Source organism: Diadema setosum, chromosome 1, assembly GCF_964275005.1.
Source record: "Diadema setosum chromosome 1, eeDiaSeto1, whole genome shotgun sequence".
Lineage (NCBI taxonomy): Eukaryota > Metazoa > Echinodermata > Echinoidea > Diadematoida > Diadematidae > Diadema > Diadema setosum.
The window spans coordinates 22,574,587-22,600,771 of NC_092685.1; the positions used below are offsets into that span (position 1 = coordinate 22,574,587).

The 26,185-nt window shown below is 39.0% G+C and overlaps 1 protein-coding gene across 1 annotated transcript; it reads left to right on the forward strand.

Annotated features, from left to right (window-relative positions):
- The first annotated feature begins 4,121 nt into the window (after window positions 1-4,121).
- On the forward strand, window positions 4,122-21,802 carry LOC140228429 (serine/threonine-protein kinase VRK1-like). Its single transcript, XM_072308651.1, has 12 exons — window positions 4,122-4,297; window positions 5,341-5,466; window positions 6,380-6,435; window positions 7,367-7,436; window positions 8,519-8,715; window positions 13,934-14,032; window positions 14,802-14,934; window positions 16,276-16,396; window positions 17,315-17,373; window positions 18,150-18,506; window positions 19,980-20,066; window positions 20,582-21,802. The coding sequence occupies exons 1-12, from the start codon at window positions 4,285-4,287 to the stop codon at window positions 20,695-20,697; spliced, it is 1,434 nt and encodes a 477-aa protein (XP_072164752.1). The 5' UTR covers window positions 4,122-4,284; the 3' UTR covers window positions 20,698-21,802.
- Window positions 21,803-26,185: the final 4,383 nt, after the last annotated feature.

Consider the following 26,185-nt stretch of genomic DNA (forward strand, 5'->3'; position numbering starts at 1 on the left):
CAGTCTCGAGTAACATTAATTGAATTACAAATTATCTTGCAAAAAGTTAAAATCTGAAATCCCCAATCTTAACCAAAACTAGGCACTAGTGTACTTTTGCACCTGTTTGTCAAATGATCTCCAAACATGCACGAATTCACCCTTGTTATTCAGTAACCTAAAGTACTTGCATCGGAGTCTCCAACGTCGAATAGGCGTTAAGTTTTAACATTTTTAGTATTCACAAGTGTCGATAAATCGTTGGAAAATCTCGATCACTTGAAATGCTCCGCTTTACAAAAGCACAGTACGAATACATTCAGCGCCTGTAGAAGGTCAATCATTTGGTCTGAATGTAGCGAGACATCAGCTTTAATATTCTATGGTGTCGTTGAAAAGCTTAAAAAAAATTTCTCTTTTCCTTTGCCAAGTCTTGCTGAGCGGTTGTAAGCTCTTCCTTCCTATCAATCATTTCTTCGTGATTTTCCTCGTCTTTTTAAATTTCCCATTTAACTGTATACTTTCCGCCAAATTGTTCTTTGTTTCCTTCATGGGTTGTTTTCCTTCCAACTACAAGGGTTTTTCCTTTCTATCCTCTTCAATATCTTTTTTTTTTAAATGTGTAATTCTAATGAATCCTTTTCTTCATTTCCTTTTCAACCTGTATAATTCTTTCTTTCTTTCCTGATCTTCTTTGCTTTCATCCAGTTTTGATACATCTCTCATTCCATTATTCTACCTCATGCTTTTCTGTTTTCAATCTAGTATATTTTTCTCTGCTTTCCTATTTTCTTTTCAAACATACCCATCTCTCCCTTGCTTTCCTTTATAATGCAAGTTTCTCTTCTTTCTTTCCTTCCATTATCTTTTAGTGAACTCTCTATTTTGTAAACCTTTTGTTTCATTTTTTCCAGGTTTTTTTAATATCTTTTATTTCCTTTCCCCCCTTTTCCTACCCTTACTTTTAGAGGCTTTATATTCTTTCACCCTTGTCTTATAACCACATTTTTTTTTTCACAATCTTCTAGCTTCTTTCATGCACACACACATTTTTTTGCCAATCTTCTATTTTTCTTCCTTTTCATTTATACAATATACAATCTAATTATCACATAACACAAATTTCATTATAACATAAATTCCACATTGTCAATATTATGAATAAAAAAGAAAGAATTTTGTATAAATTGTATGTAAAAAAAGAAGAAACAACTACAACCACACACCCTCACACATACACAAGTGGCGCACGCATGCACGCACGCACGCACACACACACGCACACACACACACACAACACGAACAACCCCAATCCTCAATCGCTACCCAGACTCAGTACAAGCCGAGAGAGAGAAAGGTGGAAAAAAGTATTATCTTTTTTATGATACCATATTGTCCATAGAAGGACTTGCTTTAATAACTACATTCTTATCAATCGTGGTGCTTGGCCTGTGAACGTGTTTTGTACAACGTGCTGTGCGGTCTGCTCATAGTCATATGTGCAACACAGTTATCACAGAGCGAATTAGCTGCAATTGACATATTTCGAAAAGTACGTAAAAGTGCTGAAACAGTGAAAATTCCTTTTTGACCTGACTTGCATCACACTCAGATACAAATCAAGCTGTTGGACATTTTAGAGTGAGTTTGTGCATGTTTGGAGATCATTTGACAAATAGGTGTCAGATACAAATACGGTGTATTCGAGGCTGTTGCCCGTGGCGTGTTGGATATTTAACGTTAGAGTGAGTTTGCGCATGTTTGGAGATCATTTGACAAACAGGTGCGAAAGTACACTGTCACTAGCGCCCAAAAACTATAGACTATCTAGATCTAATTATCCCTTTACCATGTTTACAACAAGACTGTCTGAATTCAATCTCTGTCTGATTCATACCCATGGACCAAACATGAACAGTGTTAACTGGAGCTCCAATACTCACTGATCTACTACTCACTAGCACTACTCTAGCTAGACCCTCTCAACCCCTCTCGCTCTGTCTACGCGTGTACTACTCGCTGCATGCTCTGCTCCACCACGGTGCTGCACGCTCTCAATACACCGTCAAACCCCCGGGCCGGGGACGCTCCACTGGAGCTGTACACAGTAAACTTTACAGTATTTAACAACGTTTAATAGATCTAACGTTACAGTGAAAATGTGGGACTCGAAATTTTATTCGTAGGTAGGAAAAGAGCAAGTCCATCTAAATAATCAATTGAATTATAGAGTCTACAATGGACAGTGGTCTAGTTCCTCGCAATTTTCGAGTTGCAATGCAACGATGCAACGATGGATAGGTTTACTAAATTAGTTTCTAGCAATAGCATCTTATCTGATTCTTATATAGAGTAATAGACTAGTCATGGGGTGGGGACAAGGTTATGCTCATTCTGTAACATCTACCAAATCATAAATTTATCAATTCAGTTTTAATAGTTTACTCACCTCACATCACACCGAAGTCTGCGTCTCACCAGTTTAGGGCTTTGTTATTGTTGTTCGTTGTAAATTCTGCCTCTTGGACTTCCCCGCTATAGTCTTTTTGCCAGATGTTCTGTAGAAACACTCACACGATCTGTGCATCAAATTCCCCCCGAAAAATAACTGACGACTTGACAATCTGCAATGAAACAAGCTCTTTATTCGATGGTTCCTTCATTCGAGCACCCTTACTGTAGTCATGAGCGCGGATTATTCTGTTTTATTAGGTCAGCGAAAGAAGGCGCGCTATGTAAAAAAAAGAGTGCTGAGGGAAAGTTCTTATCCGCAACGACAGTATGCAGTGAATGAAGGGAATGCCCAGCAGATTGCATACGACTAATCCGGTTCTAGGGATGTGTTACACATGCGCATGCATGCACAGCTAACTACAAAAGTAGCCCTTTATTCAACCCAAAATAAAGATATTCTGAGAACCTCTTTTATTCTGCCTCGAAGGCTGCAGACCTTCTAGACGTCCGTGTTTAATTGTGAGTACATTATTTTAGTAATTTAGAATGTTGATCTTTCGACAGTTAGTTTACAATGTAGCCCGTTGGCCGGCCGTAGCGTAGGCCAGGCTGTACGTGCCATATTGGCGCATGCCGATAAATCAGTCAATCACATCAACTTGGGTCATAAATTTAAAATTAGTTGACACTGAGTAGATTGTGACACTTTTTTGCGTCGTGTGACTGTGAATATCCAATCCTGTGATGATTGACAATTATGGTGTAACGTGTAGAAGAATACCGTTATAAAGTGGATAAATTTAAAGACTTGAGTTACAGTAGAATCCTACATTAAATTACATAAATTAGATCTATAAAGTTTAGATCTAGCTATATAGGCATAGCATATTAGCAGTCGGTATAGCCAGGCCTTTGAAGTTTGAGCTCAGCTCGTGCCTTAATCTGAGTGTCAGTGGGTCACAGTGGCTATCATGTATTGATTTCTGGCTTGCACTAACTCAAACTAGTGTCTATACACAGCCCAGTCGCTGTATATAATAATATCGTACAGCCTCTGGTCGGGCTAACGTCGCGTCATTCGGCTTTCCAACTTCCTTTTTAGGCCTACCGGCCGGTAAATTTTACAAGATTTTAATTTTGTAATTAATGGTCATGTATTTCATGCACTAGCGCACTTACAATGTCAAATACAAACCCTAAACTTTCATTTTTCATCAATAATACATTTCTTGACTTCATCTTTAGATGTCCATGAAGAAGCGGATCTAGGGGGGGGGGGGTTGGGGGGTTGCAACCCCCCCCCCCCCCCCCAAAAAAAAAAAAAAAAAAAAAAATCCGGGGACCATTTTTGTTTTTATCTTATCTTTTTTTTTTTTTAACTTGTAATTTTATTTTTTTCTATTTATGGCAATGACCTCTATACCCAAAATAGTGGTGCTTTAGATGCAAGAAAACGCCATTTTCACACACAGATTTTCAAAAACTCTCCCTACTGTGGGAGGGGGGACACCCCCCTCCCACACCTCCCCCCCCCTCGCTCGCTCCACTCGCATACCGCCCCCAACCCCCTCCTTTATAAAAAGCTAGATCCGCCCCTGCCATGTACTTCTATGAACTGATGAAATTGAAACAGGATAATCTGACTACTAGGGCCTGCAGAGTACATGTCTAATTAGTATTGGGTACATCCAATTCAACTTCATGAAATAATACAAATGTCAGACAGAGCAAGCCACACAGTCCAGCATCACCACCTTCTGCATATCCTGAAGCTTGAAGTAGCAGTGAGACTGATAACACTGGAGTTTATGCCATCTGATCTGCCCTTCAGCAGAAGAAACACAGAGCACCATGCCTCCCAAAGGTGACTTTACTGTACAATGACAATGTAATTTACCTACCTTGAAATTGTACTGTGTGTAGTGGTTCATACAATTGTAAATGTGATCCATTGATTTCTCTTTTTTTTTCTTTTTCTTTTTTTTTCGCTCGGGGGTCAGGGCATGACGTTACTTCAAATACCGTGTTTAGCTTATCACAATGGCTTCAGAGAGTGACATTTTTTTTTTTTTTCAATATAATATTGCCTTTATGTTATTGCTGCTCTTACATTGTATATAATTTTTTGCCTTGATACTACTTTGTGGTCCTATTAAAGCAAGTGTAGGATCAAGCAGCAAAGTGAAGGAATTATGATTGATTTACTGTAATGGAAGGATACTCTGAATGAAAATAAGCAAAGAAAATGGGATTCCCTTTTCTTTGCTCAATTTCATTCATCTGTTTAGCTTCCGTAATTGTTTGAATTTGCAATGGTTCTCTGTGAATATATATGATTGCCATGTTTTACACTTCCATAAACATCTGTACGTCATTGTATGTACACGTACATGTACATGTTACACTGCATGCATGCACACACACACACACACACACACAATAAGAGCAAAGTTGATGTGCATTTCAGTGTTTTACCTTCTAGTCAACTTTCATTTCATTGCCCATCACAGTCGTCTTCATCATTGTTCTGCATTGATAATCACTTATGTCTGCTGGTCTTCAAATTCTGTGGTTTTTTTTTTCTTTTTGTTTGTTGTATAGGGCTGTTGTTTTTGCTTTGGGGATTTTCTTCAGTGTTAGTGTATTCTAGGAAGTCATAAAACAGTTCAGGTAATTACAAAAAGGGTCACACATCAGGAACATTTGGGGGAATCTCATCATCCAAGGAAATGTTGATATCTACATTATTAACCCGTTGAGGACGAGTCACGAGTATACTTGGGCAGGTGTTTATGGGAAAATTGTCGTACAAATAGCAAGATCAGCCCATCCTCAATGGGTTTATGTATGTGTACATATCTCTTTCAGCTTTCAATTTTGTCTTGTGATTGGATAAATGTACTGCAGGCCGCAAGAGGGCATACCAAATGCCCAAGCCTCTCCCAGAAGGAGAAGTGCTGAAGGACACCAGGAAGAAAGAATGGAAGCTTGGAGACCCTATTGGGGAAGGAGGATTTGGACTCATTTATAGAGGTATAGTGCATTTAACTACCACCGTCAAATATATTCTTTTTATGTCACTAACTGTACATCAATATGAAACTATGATGATGTGTCATGAAAGATGATGATGATGATTATTATGATGGTACATATGTGTATGATCAACTATCATTTGATTCCTTATTGTATTGATGATAATACATGTATTGATTATACATGTTTACCTCTTTTGATGAATTCTTGGTTCTCTTTGGTTGAAATCGGGGGCATAAATCCAACAATTGTCTGCAGCTTCATAGCAACCAAACTGCCCAATAGTACTAAACCACACCATAATGCTAAACTGCCCACTTACTTACCGCACCAGCGACCCCAACCCGTACACTGGTTACAGCGCCCCGCGCTGGGGTTACCCACTTACATACATTTGTATGTGGCGCATATGTACATGTACAAAATTGTACTGTAAATGCTTAGTTTCTGTAGTGTCAGGAGAAATGACCCATGTCTGATGCAATTCCAATGCTAATGTCTAGGGCAGTGCCTGATATTAAACTGAACTGGCTAGCACAGTTGAGATCGAAGGAATAAAATTTCATTTGATTTCTCTCCGGTATATAAAACAGATACAGACTGCTTTGATTTAGTGCATTGTTGATATCATTACCCTTATGAATCTTAACTCAATGCAAAGGTCATAGCATGGAGTTGAGATCTCTCAGGTGGGGCAGTGATATTAACAATGGTGTGAAAAGCCATCCACATCTGTACAATTTTTGTATATCATTAAAGTGTTTCATTTCAATTTTCTTAACTGGATGAGACATCTTTTGTTTTTGTTTTTTTACAAGTAGTGATATGATGGCTTCACCTGTAGAGATGAAGGAAACAAATGATCACTGCAACATAATCAATAAATTTTCTGGCATATTTTCTTTCACAGCTGATGTCAGTCGTGCAGGAAAAGTCAGTGCTGATGCCCCCTATGTTGTAAAAATTGTGAGTATTTTGTATAATTCTTTTAATTATTTTTTCTTTTTGTGTCATCCAATCCCTGATTAAGTGTTTTTAATTCAGCATATTATTCTTGATGCAGTTTTATCAGTATTGAATGTCAGAGAGTTTAGACATGTGTAAGAAGCACACATTTAATTCTTATGCTTTGGTTATAGGAAGATTTTGAAGATCAGAGCTTTCGGAAAATAGGAATTTTTTTTTTTTTGGTAGAGTTTGTGATCATGGAAACAAAATGTGTACTGAGAATGTTCGTGAAACATCACATCCCTTGGGGTACCTGTGAAATTATAAGCTGATAAGTTGCAGCAGCACAACCACAGGTAGAATATCATATTGGCAATGCATTGGGTCTAAAAAAAAAAATGGAGTTGTGTTTTCTCTGCTTAAAGGTATTGTTTACCATCAGGAGCAGTGATTTAAAAAATATTAGAGTTACCACATTTGATGCATATGTTTATAAGTTAGCTATAACAAAACATCATACCGTATAAAAGTTGCGCAATAAAGCCTAAAATAAGGAGATATCACTTTTTTTGATCAAACCAAAACTGTAGATGGTTTAGTCTAGAAACAATTTTATTATGTTAAATAACTATTGTTCACATTTAACAATCAACATTGATTATACCGATTAACATTTTTACAATGGTTGTTTCTATCCCTAATTCACATTTTAGAACTATTTTGAAGCACTTTGTTTCATTTGCAAATGATAACTAGTGCCTTTGATTAGTCATCCGGCAGTACGATTTCTTTGATTGTATTCCCTTCCAACTTTTTCACAGATATGATTGAGCATTAAGTGTCTATTTGATTGGAAGGGCCAGTGGCATTGTGTTGGATGTTTTATTCTGTGCACCAGTTGGCTGTTCTTCACTTGTCAGAAACACTGTTGTTGTTGCTGTTTTTTCAGGAACCTCATGAAAATGGTCCTCTATTTACTGAGCTGCACTGTTACCAGCGAGTTGCCCAACCAGAGCAAGGTACAGTGGACTCCCATTATAACAAAGTCCTCTGGACCGGCAGTTTTCTTTCGTTATATCAAAGTTTCGTTGTAGCCGAACAAATAAACAATAAATATACATAAAGTGGATCCCGTTACGGTCCAAATTTTGTACTTGGTTATAACCGTGCTCATTATAACGGGAGTGCACTGTATTAAATCTTCCTAAAATCCATGCCTGAGTTTCAAACAACAGGAGGAATTTAGAATGGAAAATGTCTTAGCCCTAATCAGGTACATCACCTAAAAGATGCTGGTCAAGTTTGAATGTTGGTAAAGTCCCACAAGGTCAGAGGTCAAAAGGTCAATGAAATTTACCTAATAAGCACTGTACTCCGTAGTATTGTGGTGCATTGTCAGCGACTTTCCAAGGCTCTGAGCTATGACCACCAAATTCACACTGCAGGAACAGTATATCACCTAAAAGTGCTGCTCAAATTCGAATATTGGTGAATTCCCACAGTTCAAAGGTCAAAATGTCAATGAACTTTCCCTGATAAGCACAGCACTCACAGTAACTCACACCACAGGTATATCACCTAGGATGACAGTCAAGTTCAGGTATTGGTTAAGTCTGACAAGGTCAAAGGTCAATGAACTTTCCCTGACAAGCTCAGCACTTGCAATATGGTTGTGTGCTCTCATTAATAACTTTCCACAGCTATGAGCTATGACCCCCAAACTCACACCACAGGTACATCACCTAAAGATACTGGTCAAGTTTGAATATTGACAAGGTCCCACAAGGTTAAGGGTCAAATTACATTGAAAACCCCTATACCCAAAAATTGAAATTTGCAGCAAGACATCACATGGCATTTGCCTTATTCGGAGACAGGGTAGAAGTGGATTGTCAGTTATTATCATATGTATTGTATGTGACCGCAGACTTTTCACAAGTTTGTCTTCTGTCAAAGCCATGGTCCAATTTCAATGAAATGTGGCAGGAATCACCTCTAGGGGCAGGGGGTACAAATTGGTTGGAATGTTTAAAATGGTTCACATGACCCTAGGTATGAAAGCAACACATTCATCTTGTCTATATTATAAATTCAAATACAGTCGATGCCTGGCAGAAAAAGCAAAAGTTGCCCCACCTTGGTGTGCCCAAGCTCTGTGGGAGCGGCTCCCATCAGCATGGGGATGTCAAGTATCGCTTCCTTGTGATGCAACGTTTTGGGGAGGACGTCTGGAAAAGGTACCTGGCTGCAGGCAAGAGGTTCAAGCCAAAGACGGTGTTCGCCCTGGCCTTGCAGATTGTGAGTAGATCCTTTGAAAAGTGGTGTTTGTTTGTTTGTTTGTTTTTTTCCCAAATACTTTCTTGTAACCAAGACTCTATAAGAGAGACAGACTAAAGTCATTGGGGAATAGATGAATGTGATATGTTATGCGTTTTTCTTGATTATGTTAGCAAGCAAACTGAAACAAGCTATAAATGTTAGTGGACATGTATTATTAAAAGCATGCATCAATATGTTAATAATTATTGAAGGCTTCTGCATTTATTCGAATAAAAGGATACTATGAAGACAATTTTATTGCCAAATTTGGTCCAGAATAGACCGTTCTAATTACGTGTTAGTTCCTTGTTAGAATGGCGGTATACAGTTTTCTTTACCCTGCAAGTAACTACACAGTCAAACTCATGTTTTTTCTAGCTAGACTTGTGGAAAGATCTTCCACAGATTTGAGATTTGAGGTTAGAGATGGCCTTGTTCCCCCCCCCCCCCCGCCTCTTCTTCTCCTTCTCCTCCGCCTCTTCTTCTTTTTCTTCTGGTTACAGTACATTGTACAATGCAGTGGCAGTATTCAGTGAGTCGCAGTATCAATCTTATTGTCGGTCAATATTAATCAAACAAAATGAAGGGATATATTACTTATATTTTGTTTTATTCCGGTATCAGTTTATGAAAACATGGCAATGGCATGCAGGTATTGAATGCTATTGAATAGTGAATTGGTATAGCAATAACATGTGTATAACCCTAGCATGATATGATAGAAACTGCTGTATTCAAGCATGTCTCTCTTACATTGTATGCGGCCAAGTCTATTATCTGGATGCTCGCCAGTCCCGGGATGGCCAGATAATCAAGGTCCTACTGTAATATATAATTAACATATAAACAAAATAAGAACATATTGCATCGTAGCTTACCATGTGTTTTCCTGAAAACAGTGCTATTGGTCAAAATGTAGAGTGGATGACATTATCAGTGATGTCACTGGCTCACAGTGAAATGATAAGATATGTGGAAACATGCTATGTATCTGTGATTGTTATTGTAACTGTAATGTTCAAGGTCACTGCATATAATACACTTGGTAATTTTGCCATCCAAAGAAGTGAAATGGGAACAGCCACCAAGTGAAAGTCTTTGTGATATCAGACAAATTTGTGTACATATATCTATGTAAAACTTATGTTTGACCAACAGTTAATCAACCAACTGATGCTGCATTCCTAAGCACTTCGGAATTGTTAGTTATGATAATGCAGCTGTGATGTCAGTCAGTATGCAGGGTTCTCGCCAGGAATTTCTTCACGCTTGTCGGCATTTATGCGCGCTGTTCTGGGGGTGGGTACGGGAGGGGGGTTCCCCCTCCCGCGCGAAGCGCGGAAGCCTTCGCTAATGCTCAATACAACACAGATAAATCGCCGCTAAAATGCCACTAAATGCGACATTCTCACGGAGATGTAATGAACGTTGTGAGGGGCATATTCTCACAGAAATAATGCAGAAACTTCATACCTTATGTTAGCGGCAGTTCCTAAATAAAACCGGTAAATGAAAGAGAAGTAGGTGCCGATGGTGGAGGTTCCGATTTCTTTTAGGCCTTTCCTGTTTCACTGTTGCAATAATTAGCCGCCTCTGCATCGCAACAACGCGCGCCGTGTTGCTTTCTCGCCGTCTGCTCGACCACGTGGTAGGCCTATTGCATGCAGATGCGCGAGAAGCGATCGAGAACTTTCGGGACATCGTTGCACTTTCCTTTCTGGGTAAACCGCGGTAGGTTAATTGGCCGTGACATCAAAGAGATATCCTACAATTTTAAATGTAATGATGGTCATTATTCCGAAGGTTTGTTTAATCATAAAATGAAACGATTCATTACTGAGTACTTCGAAGGTTTGTAATCGAAAACAACAACAACACCAAAGGTCAGTACTACAGATGAATGTTCAAAATAAAACTGATTTCGTTCGAAGATTAACAAGCATTTTTTCTTTATTATTTTCCGATCAACGAACCTTCAGAAAGGAATCTATCATCTATCATCGTTATTGTTTCAGAATAAAAAACCTTCAGAATAAGAAAACACCGTTTTGGGGCCGTTGTTGTATTCCGAAATTATACTGGCAGAACATTCGAAATAACAAAACTGATTTCGTTTGGATATAAACGAATATTTTCTCCTTTATAATTTTTCTATTAACGATCATTCAGAATTAAGAATGTAGAGTATTATTTTGCCATTATTCTGTCGGAGTAACGAACCCTGAGGGTAAGAAAACTATAACCGTTTTCATAATTTTCTTCTTTATCGTTTTCCGACTAACGATCGTTCAGAATTAAGAATCTAAAGTATTATCGTTATTCTTTCGCAGTAACGAACCTTCAGAGTAAAAGAAAACTAACAGTTTTGGGGCCGTCGTTTTATTCTGAAATTTCACTGACGGAAACGTTCGAAATAACAAAACTCAAGTGATTTCGTTGTGAAATGAACGGACATTTTTTAAAATCATTTTTGGATTAACGAACCTTCAGAATAAGGAATATAGCATTGTTTTATCATTAATCTGTCGGAGTAACGAACCCTAAGAGTAAGAAAAGTGCAACTGTTTTTTTGGGCAGTTGTTTTATTCCAAATTTCACTGGCAAAACGTTCGAAATGACGCACTGATTTCGTTTTGAAATTTACGGACATTTTTCTTCATTCAATTTTCGGTTAACGAACCTTCAGAATAAAGAATCTACAATTTATTATTTCATCATTACTTCTTCTGTCGGAATAACAGACCCTTATAGAGTACGAAAACACGCTGTTTTGTGCCGTCGTTTTATTCCGAAATTTCACTGACAGAAACGTTCGAAATAACAAAACTGATTTCGTTGTGAAATGAACGGACATTTTTTCTTAATCATTTTTTTTTTTTTTTGATTAACGAACCTTCAGAAGAAGGAATCTAGCATTATTTTTTCATTAATCTGTCGGAGTAACGAACCCTCAGAGTAAGAAAACTGCAACTGTTTGGGGGCAGTCGTTTTATTCCAAAATTTCACTGGCAAAACGTTTGAAATGACGCACTGATTTCGTTTTAAAATTTACGGACATTTTTCTTTATTCAATTTTCGGTTAACGAACCTTCAGAATAATAATCTACAATTTATTATTTCATCATAACTACTTCTGTCGGAATAACAGACCCTTATAGAGTACGAAAACACGCTGTTTTGTGCCGTCGTTTTATTCCGAAATTTCACTGGCAGAACGTTCGAAATAACAAAACTGATTTCGTCGTGAAATGAACGGACATTTTTTCTTAATCATTTTTGGATTAACGAACCTTCAGAATAAAGAATCTAGCTTCATTTTATCATTAATCTGTCGGAGTAACGAAACAAAAAATGATCCTTGGTGGCGATAAGTGATGCTGGTGTAGAGAAAAACAAAGACAGCTCGCTCAAAAGATGCTTCCTTCTTTCAGTTTATTTTCTCCCCAGTCATTCTTATCGTTCTCCTCCCATGAACCCCTGCCATGCACGGACGATGAACAAAACAAAATGTTACCGACGCTGCAACGAAAAAAAAAAAGAAAAAAAAAAGGAAAGAAACACGTCCTCGAAGCAAATTATCTACACTTTTCAAGTTGAAAAAATTGATGTTCGTAATGAAGAATAAAAAAAAAAGCACGACCTCAGGCAGTGGGGAAACTTGATATCATGGCTTGTGGAAATTTCCACGAAATTTCCACGAAAGCCAGGTGTCAGGTAAAGAATGTCGCGCGTACTGCCACCTTGCTTCAGTAGTCGTAAACAGCGTGTACATAGCATGTAAACCAACTGGGAATATTGATGAATGATCAGCCATTTATTTTCTGCCCATGAAGGCCCCCTAACCATGGACATGTAGGTCCATGCCCTAACCCACCTTTTAACAAACCAACCCAGAAGCACGTGTAGCATTACGTACGTTGAACTTGAAAGACCATCATGACAGAATTACTATAAATTTCGGCCCGGAGAAGGAAAATGGAATATTCACGAATGACGTTTACAAATCCATGGAAATTGAAAAGGCTAAAATGGAACGCATGGCTTTTTAGTTAAAAAAAAAAAAATAACCCACTGAAACTACCAAAACCTAAATAACAATTTGCATTTGCTTACTCCATCGCACGTTCTTTTTTCTTTTCTTTTTTTTTTTAAACGAAAAATGGAGTTACAATGTAATTTTCTCTCTGCGGCAATGCTTTGAACGCATCTAATTTTGCATCATTGCCGATGGCCAGCTTCCTAAAGAATTGATACGAATCCTTTCAAATATACGAAACAAAGTCTAAAAATCCTGGATCCTGGCGGTGAATTTCGATGGTATTATAAATCCTGCTCACTATCAAAATTTAATCATCTGTTCCTTGCGCCATTTTACCAACCAACTGTAACTGTTCCTGAAAATTTCATCCTAATCTGTTCCCAAATTTTGACTTATTTTGCGAATAGAGAGACAGACAGTCAGACAAACTAACAAACAAACCAAAGCAGCCAAAAAAAAAAAAAAATACAACCTTTGGCGGAGGGGGGCATGCATTTCATATCGTTTGTTTACCGACAACAAGCGTGACAACAAGCGAGCACGTGTCAGCCTTCCTCAGCCTCCTTCGGCCTCCGACCCTCTCTTTCCGTCCTCTCTCTCCCTCTCACAATACACTGTACCGTTGTACACGCAGGCAGCTGTAAGTGGCCGGCTGGGTGCTTGTGCATGTGTGTGTGGATCCCAAATCAGAGCGCATGCGAGTGAGCAAGTGTGTGATGTCGTGTGTATCAGCTAGTACGTCGCTCTGTTGAGCCGCGTTGTTGTGATCGGTGCGGTGACTGCGTAGATAAATTTTTGCGCTTGTATAAGTATGTAAAGCTGCTGCTTTCAACATCTAGCTTCTTTTCTAACCAGATAATAAAGACTGAAAAAGGCGAGAAATTGGTCCGAACTTAGCTCGTCAAGCAAGTTACCCTTGTCGGCAAGTTCACCCGTGGTGTTACCCTTGTCGGCAAGTTTTACCCTTGTCGGCAATTGCTTCTTCAAACCGCACGCTTGTCGGGGCCGACAAGGGTGATATACGCTGGCGAGATCCCTGGTATGGTTATGCTTCTTGTTTCTTTTCTTCCTTGTTTCTCTGTGTTTACTTAATTCTTATTATTCTATTTTTCCTTCTTTTAACCCAATGTTCTTACTTTCTGTCACTTTGCATTCCAGCTCGACTCCCTGGAGTACTTACACGGCCGTGAATATGCCCACGCAGACATCAAGAGTGCCAATCTTCTCCTTGGCTTGGATGGCAGAGATCAAAACAAAGTGAGTGCAAATACTGAGTATATTCAAAAACACAAAGGAATATTTTTTATCTTTCATCACCAGCTTCAATACATTTGTCTAACCATTTCTCAGTCTCCGTGTGCATCCGCAAATACACACTTGTGGCAAAATTGATGGAAATCAGGAACTTGGTCATGCCTATTGTATGCTATGTCATGGTCTCATAGCAGGGGCGAATCCAGGAATTCCGTAAGGGGAGGCGCCTTTACAATTTTTTTTTTTATTTCTTTTGTTTTAACACCCCCTCCCTAGATCCACCACTGCATAGTCATTGATCCTCATAGTTATTTGTGACTGTGAAGCATTTGATGGGATTATCACAATTTCCACAAGGACTTATGAAATTGGAGAAGTGGTAGTCTCACTTTGCAGAGCAAAACAAATGACAAATTGTGTGAGATGCATGATTTGATAGACATGTGATCAGTGATTGCAATCTGCCACCCAATCTGTATGCCCAACTCCCACAAATTTGGAAACAAAATGTGCAGACGGTATCAGAGAAGAAAATCATGAAAGATGAAGGTGAAAGCAGAGGCAATTGCAAGAGAGCAGGGGGAAAAAATCCAGAGATGATCCTCCAAGGTGCCCCCCACCCCCACCCCTGGCTACAATTAATAGATTAACATGGTTAACATATCAACAATTTATTAACGGCTGTTTATAATGAGAGATTGTCATCTTTGTATTGACATTGATACCTTTTTCTTTATGATAACTCTACTTTTCCTGGTATCCCCTCGCCTAGGTGTTCCTTGTTGACTTTGGTCTGGCAAGCCGCTTCAAGCCAGAGGGTAGACACAAAGACTATAAGGAAGACCCTCGGAAGGGTCACAACGGTACACCAGAGTTTACTAGTATTGACGCCCACAAGGGAGTTGGTATGTCAGCATTGCGCCATTGCCGTAAAGTTAGTTTGTAGTTGTGGAGGGACAAAATACTTAAAAGGAACAAGAGAAACTGGCTGGTATTTTTTCAGATTGGCCAATCCAAATTTGGAGTAAGATTGCTGTTTGATGTCTTACTTGAGAACCAGCATTAAAACCATGTTTCATCTGAACAAACTGTGATCTGAAACTATGATCATATTACATGGATAAGGGTATATGGGGCAGAGTACTGCAAGTGAAAATCATCTCTTCACTATTAAGAGAACTATACATGCTTTTGTATGAAATAAGGTGCAATTTGATGTTGCAAAGGAGCTCATATTCATGATGAATTAATAGCTCAAGTTGACTGTGCAGCCATGCATTTGTGTATATTTAGTCACAAGTGCAAGAAACCCTCAAATCTTCAACAGATATTTCCCAGATCTAAACTAGGCAGTGAAGTGTAGGCCCATTCTGTGAGTACAAGTTAAACTTCTGTGAGTACAAGTTAGACTTCAACTTTAATGCAGGCTATTTGTTCTTTGTGTAGATGTTATCGGAAAATAAGCACACATTTTCATTCCAATCACATCTGAAGTGCCCAAATCTCTGGAAATAACTATGAAGCAATGATTTTTTTTTCCTGTCTTAGGATGGATTATTGGTAGCAAATAACCAGACCTCACAACAATGTCCATAAGAGTTCTTTTTATTTCCCCCTATAAAACAGAAAAAAATATCTTCTCTTACTGTAATTAGTTGTAGATCATTATGTTTTGTGGAGTAAAGACCTTGATATGCATACCTCTGTTGTGGCAATATTTGGGGAACAGTGGTACAAGTGACATTCATTGTGTTAACTGTACACTGTAGTAGTCTCCATGAAAAACAAGACATGGATGAGTTTGCTGTGACTTCAGAATGTGTAGCATTGTGCAGTGGCAGTTTGGAAACTGCAGCGCATGCTGAATGTTTTGCCACAAACATGATGTATAGAATTTGGTTTGTGCAGCGATGCATTGGAGAAGGTCGCTGTCCTCAATTTGTAAGGTGACACACTTGGAACAAGTCAACCTGTTTTCCTGACTCATAGAATGATATTGATTCATTTAAGGTTACCTGTGCATAAAAGTTCACAGGTAACATTCGTGGTTTCCATGGTGACTAAAAGAAAAATTTGATGTTATGCTGTCAAATCTTACTAGTACTGACATTTTCAAATGCTTGACTGCTCTCATTGTGCGTGCTGATCTATTGTGTTATGTTTATGAACATGATGTATGAAGTCACAGCTAAAAGGACAACAATCCATTCTCCCAAAACCTTTCACTCCTTTTCCATTCGTTCCAGCCCCATCTCGCCGTGGCGATATTCAGATTTTGGCGTATGTGATGCTCCAGTGGTTGTGTGCCAAGTTACCGTGGGAGGACAAACTGAGTGACCTGAACTACGTCATGGCTCAAAAAGTGAAGTGAGTGCTTCACTTTACATTTTCCAGTCACTTTGACGTGAAAGCGAACGCTTTCAGCTCTCTCTTACAGGGTCAGACTTTACTTTCATCTCTCTATCTCTGTATCCATCTATCTATTTATTTATTTATTTATTTATCTATCTATCCTTCTATCTGTCTGTCTTATTATCTATCTATCTATCTATTTATCTATCTTTATGTCTGTTAATCTGTCTATCCGTCTCCCTCTGTAGAAATCCTGGTATTCTTGTGTCAATTTGTTCAGAGTTCAGAGCTGGTCATGAGATAATTATAGTTCATAGTGGTAGGAATAATTTTGTATTTCAATTCATACATTCACTCTTCATAACAACAGATTATGTTGCAAAGAGATTGATGTATGAAATGATTTAGCAGTTATCTGACTAGTACAATCTGTATTTCATAACCATTCAGCAGTCATGTAGCATGCAAAATCATTTTTTTTTGCCTCTGTGGTCTTTCAGCTTCTATGGCAATGAAAGATGGTGCAGGCACTCAGAGGATGATGTCATTTCATTTTGACTGACTGCTGTTATTGATTCCTTCTACAACCAAGTCACATTCTTCAGTGGTGTTCAATTTCCAATCTATTCGTCGTGTGCCTGGAAGAATGGCGCAAACGCACCCAATTCAAGGAAGGTGTGTCCCGAAAATGATGCGGATGTTGGCGAGGCCCATAAGTATAGTATGTGCCTCGTGTGCGTACGTCATCGTTCTTCCAGGCACACCTTCCTTGAATTGAGTGCTTTTGCATTATTCGTCAGGGCACACAACAAATTATGTAGGCTTCTTGTACCTCCTCACTTAAATGTTAATTGGGGCAGATGTGACTCTATTGTAGAACGTACCTGTTATTGCCATCTGGACTCACACATTTGTCACATTGACTCTCTGCAGGTACTCTAAGGATGTAAGAAGCCTCCTGGAGACGTGTTTCTCAGGGGCATCCTATCCAGGTATGTCCTTACCCTAACCATAACCCTAATCCTGCAACAATTGCTCCCATGAAATATCTGCACGCTAAGCCAAACATAAATTCTCCCCACAAACATAATCCTTACCTTAATCCTGATACCAAACTAAACCTAAAACCCTACCAAACCCTATCAAAACCCTAACCTTGACCCTATGTCCGTGGAGAAAATAAGACCGGAACAATTGTTGCAATTGTTTCACCATTTGTGCTGCAGTCACAAAATTTGTAGCCACTCTTAGCTATTTCAAAAACTTCGTCTGTGGTGTGCAACTTGTCTATACTTACCTGAGACATTGTGCGCTGCCACAGATCTTTTCCTTGACTCGAAATTTAAGTACCATATTGTCCTTTCATTACTGAATCATGAAACTCATGTCATGAAGCTGAATAGCTGTACATTCTGCAATTGAGAACACTTGTTTCAAGGACGTTTTTGTAACTTTGTGTTGTGACTTGGAATAAAACAATGCAGCAGGTTATTTGTTGAAGGCAATACATGCTCTAAGTGATTTACAGCTGCACAGGAACTGAGTATGCTTTCATTTCAGATAAACAGGATTTCCTCAAGAGTGTTACACTTTTGTGCTTTCTCAGCCACTATGGCATAATCACTCTCATATTCACCATGGGAAACACCATACCTAAAAACATTGGAAGTATGGCTGGATTTCCAGCCAGAGCTCTTGTGGCGCCCAGGAGCTCATGCACCTCACTTCCATCTTGCTTTAAATACTTTGCATCGTCTTGTGGTTTCAGCTGAACTCAGGGACTTCTTCCAGCATGCCTTCGACCTTGGTTACGAGGCCGAACCTGACTACAACAAGCTGCGCAAGCTGTGTCGGCAGGTCCTGAAGAGGGAGGGCTTCAAGGAAGGGTCCTGTTTGGACTTCGGCGCGGCGCAGTCGGCTGCTGAGAATGGAGCTCCGCAGTCGCCTGGCCGAGGGAGGGCCCAATCGCGAAAAGCGCCCGCCGCAGCAAAGAAAAAGAGGGAACCCTCCAAGGAGGATACATCTCAAACCAGGGCCAGGAAACAGTCAAGGGGTGATGCGGCAGGTCCGGCTGGTGCAGCGTCCTCTTCTGCCAGAAAGACAGTGGCTCCAAAGAAAACTTCGGGTAAGACTGGCATTATATTTTTGAATCACCTGTTATTGTATCTGCACAGATTAAACTTGTCAAAAAAATGACAAGATATATCTCCCCCCCCCCCCCAAAAAAAAAAAAAAAAAAAAATGATAATCCAAGTACACAGCCAAATCAAAGACTAATGTACATGTTGTTTTTTTTATGTGAGTGTGTTTGGGGTTTTTTTACGGATGAAGTAACAGTGTACCAAGATCTTTGTTTTATGCTATTTAGAGGACAAGTTCACCTTATTATACTCTATGTGTTTATTTAGTGAATGCAGCAATACAGTATTAGTAGAATACATCAGTAAAAGTTTAACCCTAACTTACCTGGGGGGGGGGGGGGCCATAATGGTCCCCCCACCCCCTCGACACTTCGCGCGACATCTCCGCAACGCAAGAACACATCCACATGGCGATTCATGACAATTTACCTTGAAGCCTTGCGCAACTTTTAAGACCAAATTTGCGACGTCCGGGTATGTGGTTTCGAAGTTACTCACCATTATGTAAGTGCATGTCAGACTGAAAATTGCTCAAAAACGTGATTTTGTGTACAAAACCAATGCAAATCAGGTTTCTATCTGAAATTCGTAATTGTATCATTTTTTTACTTTTAGTGATTAAAAACAATTAATTTTTTGTTTCTTAGGATTGAAATAATGTTTCCAATGACTCCCATTGAAAAAAGGAATGAAAAACAAAAGTAAAAGAAACAAAGAAATACATAAGAAATTATAAAAACAATAAAATACAAAAGAAATTAAAATTGATACCAATTTTTTTTAACCTAAATTACATCAGAATTCACCAAAGAGTCCTCAAGCAAAAAATTTTGAAGTTTGGGGGCTTTATTTAATGAGATCCAGCCAAATTCTAATTTTATGCATAAATTAACATAATTAATTCATATAAAATGAAATAAAGTGATTTATTGAAATTTAACAACACAGCCGTATAGATTGCGTCATGAGTGACATGTGTGCCAATTTTTGTAACGAACGCGCGAATCGCGGCTGAGATCATAAGGGGGGGGGGGGCATCATGGCCGTTAGGGTTAAAGGAAATCTGACAATCCTTTTAAAAGTTATGAATTTGTGAAGTTTCAGTGCTCCCATGGCTGGATGTTAAGACTATTACACTTTGTGATGTCACATGCATAGAACAATGTAAAGGAAATATAAAGAGCATTTCACAAAATCTCATTATTTGGGGGGAAAAGTACCTGTAATGTTTTCTTGATTTGTGACTTACTTATATTAGGGTAATATTATTCCCTCGTCCTTCTGAAAGAGGCAAGTCCTTTTTCATTATGCCAGAAAAGAGAAAATATGTTTAATTTTCTGATGATATTTTTCCTGTCATCTGTGATACCAGTAACACCATGTCATTTATAAGACAGTACTGGGGATGTGGCCAGATAGGCTGTTGAACAATTTCTTAATTCTGTTTGGCTTTGCAGCCAAAGCAGCGAGCGGTGGCACGAGGTCGTCACATGTGGCATCGGGGAAGACTGGAAAAGGTGTAGCTCCAAAGAATGCGGCGGGAGGTAAAGAAATCCAGAGAGATACAAAACTTTTACGATACAGCAGCTAATGGTGTGTGTGTGTGTGTGTGTGTGTGTGTTTATGTGTGTGTATAAGTGTGTGCACATCCAGACAATAGTTGCATGTCAGGGCTCGACACTAGCTTTTTTTTTTTCTCTGATGGCCCATGTGGACCACTAAAATCATAAAAGGTGAAATATTGGTGGTCGGAAAAAAAAAGTGTAGTGGTGCTAAATAAAAGGAAACATAGCAAGCCATTTTGAATCTTAGCTGCCTAATCGGGCCACCAGAAGATATACTTTTTGACATTTTGGTGGCCAGACATCAAGTTTTTGTGGCCCCAAGCCACCACTGCCTTTCAAGAGGTTAACAGATTACACTGGAACAAAATTGTACTTCTTTTCTTTGATGACGATTGAAGTGATTAAAGTTTGACGCTGTTCTATTTCTGCTATTGGGAATCAGGAGTGGTCAACTCCCTCCCACCTATTCGTTCTCTCTCTCTTTCGTAATGCAGCTGGTACGTCCACCCCGAGCCGGACAGAGCGAAGAAAAAGGACAAACCCGAGTAAGATGAAGTCTTCCAGTACTCAGACAACACCGGGCTTGGAGAAGAGACAAAAAAGGAAATAGCAGTAAAAAATCTCAGGATTAGTTTTAGAAAAGTTTTCATGTATACACATTCCACATAGCTGTGATAGCTTTGTACAGTACGACCTCGATTATCCGGCCATCTCTTATGAGGATTTCTCTAACATCTATTTGTATTCATGTGTGAAGACAAAAATAAAGTGATTTTGAACTCAATGAAAAACTCCGACAAAACTTACACAATTTACCTATAATATTCCCTACAGATACATGTTGTGAAATTATACATTTGATTGTTTAAATTTGCGAAATAGATGCATTATGATTTTAAGTTGGTTTGCGCAGATTACACCACTATTGCTGTGCACACTACCTACATAACTACATGTACCACTGGGTCGACAGCTACATGTATACATGTTCATAAACATTGTTTCTCCCTTATCCAGCCAAACCACTTGTCGGGACAGGCACTGGTCCTCACATGGCCGGATAATAGAGGTTGGACTGTACTTCCATGTGCCTGAAATGCTGGCAAAAAGGAGTAAATGTGGCCATGTTATGAAGGGGAATGAAACCCAGATAAACTACCGGATTGAGTGAATGCCGCAATATTAGTTGAATACATCAGTAAAGTTTGAGGAAAGGTTTTGGTGCTGCCATCACTGGATGAGAAGACTACGGTTCGTACGTCATGCATGTACAATGATATGAAGAAAATTTATAGAGAATTCCTCAACATTGAATTTTTTTATAAAAAGAGCACATTCCTCGACTTGTTACTGACTTTAATATGTTAAAGTGTAATATTTCAATTCGATTCAATTCCCCCTGCTTTCTGAAAGAGGTAAGTCAAGTGTTCATTATGTCAGCCAAAATAAAAATGTGTTGAATTTTCTTTATATTTTCTTTATACTTGTCAACAGATTGTCAGATTTCCTTTAAACTGCACTGATGTGTTCTACGAATATTGCTTTATTCACTCAATCCGCATGTATTTGGGTTTCATATTCCCTTAAACAGCATACGCAGGGTCTGTTATGAAATTCATGTCCCCTGTTCAACCAGATAATTTGTTTGGCTCATGACTGTAACTCAAGAGACAGACAATAAAGAGGTTTTAAGATGCTGTCTGATAACACAGTGATTTGCAACAGTGATTTGCAGGACTAACTTTAATTGGTTGATTTTACTTTTCCTTTTCATCCCCACCTCCTATTTTTGAGTGGAATTGTGCCTTTACATTTGCTTCGTTCTGTTTTTCACAAATCCTTCAGCAAGAAATGTGCAAAGACTACTGAAAAATAGAATCCTTTTCCAGATTTGGAAATCCAGCAATAACTGTGATTTATTGCTTTTTAGCTCACCTGAGCCAAAGGCTCAAGTGAGCTATTGCGATCGTCCGGCGTCCGTCGTGCGTCGTTCATCGTGCGTAAACTTTTTACATTTTCATCTTCTTCTTGAAAACCCCAGGACCGATTTTCATCAAACTTGGCAGGTAGCATCCCTAGGGGGTTAGGAACTCAATTTGTTAAAATGGGCACCATGCCCCACCCAGGGGGCCCCCAGGGGGGCCCAAACCCCCAAAAATTAAGGAATCTGTAAAAATCTTCTTCTCTAGAACCAGAAGTGATAGAGCTAAGTTAATACTATGAGTTAGTACATTGATGACTGTAGTTTCAAGTTTGTTCATGGCAGGATCAGGGGTGCCCCCCTTGGGACCCAGGGAAGGGGGTGGGGAGGGGTTCTAATGGGGCCTAAATTGTACATTTTCATCTTATTCTTGAGAACCCCATGACCCATTTTCACCAAACTTGGCAGGTAGCATCCCTAGGGGTTTAGGAACTCAATTTGTTAAAATGGGCACCATGCCCCATCCAGGGGGCCCCCAGGGGGGGGGGGGGGGGGGCAAAACCCCCCAAAATTAAGGAATCTTTAAAAATGTTCTTCTCTAGAACCAGAAGTGATGGAGCTAAGTTAATGCTATGAGTTAGTACGTTGATGACTGTAGTTTCAAGTTTGTTCATGGCAGAATCAGAGGTGCCCCCTTGGGACCCAGGGGAGGGGGGTGAGGAGGGGTCCTAATGGGGCCTAAATTGTACATTTTTATCTTCTTCTTTAGAACCCCATGACCCATTTTCACCAAACTTGGCAGGTAGCATCCCTAAGGGGTTAGGATCTCAATTTGTTAAAATGGGCACCATGCCCCACCCAGGGGGCCCCCAGGGGGGCCCAAACCCCCAAAATGAAGGAATCTTTAAAAATCTTCTCTAGAATCAGAAGTTATAGAGCTAAGATAATACTATGAGTGAGTACATTAATGACTGTAGTTTTGAGTTTGTTCATAGGAGATCCAGGGGTGCCCCTCTTGGGGGCAGGGGGGGGGGGGGGTGGTTGGGAAGGTCCAAATGGGGGCCTGAATTGTACATTTTCATCTTCTTCCTGAAAACCTCATGATGGATTTTCATCAAACTTGGCAGGTAGCATCCCTAGGGGGTCAGGATCTAAATTTATCAAAATGGGCACCATGCCCCACCCAGAGGGCCCCAGGGGGCCCCAATCCCCAATAATTAAGGAATCTTAAAAAAATTTGGTCCCTTATTGTACATTTTCATCATCTACTTGAGAATGCCTGGTCAAATTCTGGTAGAGCTGCGAATAATTTAGATTAGTGACTGCGTGAAAGGTGAACTTGCGATACTCAGGTGAGCGCTAGACCCGCGGGTCTCTTGTTAAATTTTATGTATTCAGAGGCTGTGCTCAACCTCTCTATTTGCAATGCACTTTGCTTTTCCTTCTCAAACAATAGCCTTCCAGCGCCCTGTTACCCAATAAAGTCACAGAAAACTAAATTGATATTTGATATTTGTTCACAAACTCAAAGGATTGATATTCTCTACTGGTCCAAATAGTAGCCTAAAATGATTTCAAATTCTACACTTTTTATCATTTTTTTTCTTATGAAGCAAGTTACTGTGGGTTTTTGAATGGACCCAATTGGCCCAACTCTAGGCAGTTAGAGTCAAATCTTTGGTTTAGATGTAGTCTATGGTCCAAAAACAACACGCACATGCACATTTCAGCATGCATTTGGGATAACAGTTGAACAGTAAAAATGTGCGTAGTCCATGAATTAGATCTAAACTACCTTTGCAAATTGAGATCATTGTGTTTAAATGCTTTATCTCCTGCATGGTAGATTGCATGCAAACTTCAAAACTGATTTTCTCAAAATTTATCATGGTTGAAATAAATGTGATGATAGATTCCTATTGTGCTTACAAGTACAAGGACAATATAGTTAACACTGCTGAACTTGATAAGAATTTGAGTGGAAGTGTTTGAGATGGTTTCAGGTAGTTGCTCGAGTGCCCAATTCAATCTCAGGCCATTATTAGGTAATGAGTGGTGCAAGTGAAAGTCTTTTGTGGTATGGAGTGACACCCCACTCTTCTATGAGTGAAGATTTATGCATCAGAGTGTAGATACTTTTACTATGCATAAGTTAGTGCCTTGTATGTGCATAATATACAAATAGTGAATGGTCACGAGTGCAATGGTACAAGATTTCCATGAGGTGAAAGATAGAGATGCTCTATTCAACGAGGCGAAGCCTCGTTGAATAGAGCATCTCATCTTTCACCGAGTGCGAAATCTGGTTCCATTGCACGAGTAAAGACCATACACTATTTGTTTTATACAACACCTCGACGTCAACAGATTTGGTACTCATGGATTCTTGAATTTAGCACAGAAATGGCAACCATTTTCCGTGAAAGACGGATGAGTAGCCTCACAGTCGCAGTCACCATGTTTACATATAGTAAGTATGCGAAACGAAGTTGTTTACAAAAATTAGTGACAAAAGTATGCGCTTCTAAGCGCGCTTGTAATTGTTGAGTGCGCGCGGCACATGTTTGTTTATTGTGACATCAGAGCACCTGCAATGGAACATTTTGGTCAAACAAAATTGCACTGCTGAGACAGCCAGAGCGTGCAATGGAACTTTTGACTAAATGTCACGTGATGGGCAATCGACCAATCAGATAGCTACATTTTAAATAGGTGTTGTATAAATTTGTATAACTGCTGTTTGTTAGAATGATAACTTACTAAAAAGACCTCTTGGTGGATGCTTTATATAACAAATGCATTTACTTTTTTTTTGGCAGGGGGATGGGGAGGGCAGTCTCAAGGAGTTCTCATATCTGGGTTCTTATTGCAGTAAATGTAATGACATGAAAATTTAATGCTATTTTCATGCATTTTATACTACATATGTAATCTACAGCAATAATCAAGAGATAGTTTTTTTGTTTTTTTGTTTTTGTTTTTGTTTTTTTGCCATGATGGTGAAAGAAAATTTTGAGTAGCTGTTCATGACTGTATTCATTAACCAAGAATAAATATATTTATGTGCATGACTGTCCAGTTCAAATTTCATATAAAAAGCAGAATGAAATTATCTGAGCAGCTGCATGCCTGTTTAAGATTTAGCAAACTGTGTGTTACTCTTAAGGTTGTTGAGTCTCTTTCCAAGATGTTGATTGTATAAGCTCAAAGTAAACATGTTAACAACATCTTACCTCCTTTGTCCTCATTCTTTACATTTTCATTGACCAAATACAGTGTACATTATGACATGTGCAGAGATGCCAGCTGTTACTTTTTTTGCAGTACAATGTATTTTGTACTGTTTGTTGCCAAGACTACTGCAGGTTCCATGCAAAATGTTGTTTTTCTAAATAATATTACTACTCATATCCTGCATCCCTGCACTTGGACATAATACACTGAACTGTACTACAAAATTTGTAGTAACATAATGAGGCTCGGGAATCAACACGCTACAGCCACTTCCTACTGATATAGGTGTACCTGTCTTTGTCATGTGACTGCTGTGCCTGTGTCATGACTCCTCATGTGACCACTTTAGAGGGGAGCTACTCGTTTCTCTTGTAAATGCAATATCCCACATTCAAAGAGGGATAATGTCTTCTTTCCTAATGCATGTCTTTCATGGCAAGTAAAAGAAAAAGAAATGGTGATGAATGCCATGAAATGTACGTAATACTTTTCTGTTTGCACAGTCATAGTGAGATAAGGATGTTGTAATGTCATGTGACCATGAGTGAACTATCATTTTGTGAAGTAATCAGAGAATGCCTTGGTAGATAATGTTCTGACACACAATAGAGATGTCCAGAAGTTACTACATGCCTCAGACTGCACATTTTCACATCCCCGCTGCTTTTTCATCAACAAATTTTAAACACAGAAATACATAAACCATTGTCTTCTTTTCTGCTTGGATTCTACCATCAGGAAGTTAGTTCTAATTTTCAGCTTTTTTCCTGCAGAGGGGCATATCTCCTGGTAGACAGGATGTACTGTATCGATACACACTCGTTTTTAAGAAGACAATGTACTTTACCTGTGGATTACCTGACTTGCTATCGAATTTTACGAATTACAATACCAGTACATATTTGAACAACAAAGAACAAAAAAAAAAAAAAAAAAAAAAATT

Excerpts from the sequence above, each read along its gene's own strand:
- LOC140228429 (XM_072308651.1), top strand. Across the intron at positions 7,437-8,518 it reads AGTTGCCCAACCAGAGCAAG|TCGATGCCTGGCAGAAAAAG; the intron begins GTACAGTGGACT and ends ATTCAAATACAG. Across the intron at positions 14,033-14,801 it reads ATGGCAGAGATCAAAACAAA|GTGTTCCTTGTTGACTTTGG; the intron begins GTGAGTGCAAAT and ends CCCCTCGCCTAG.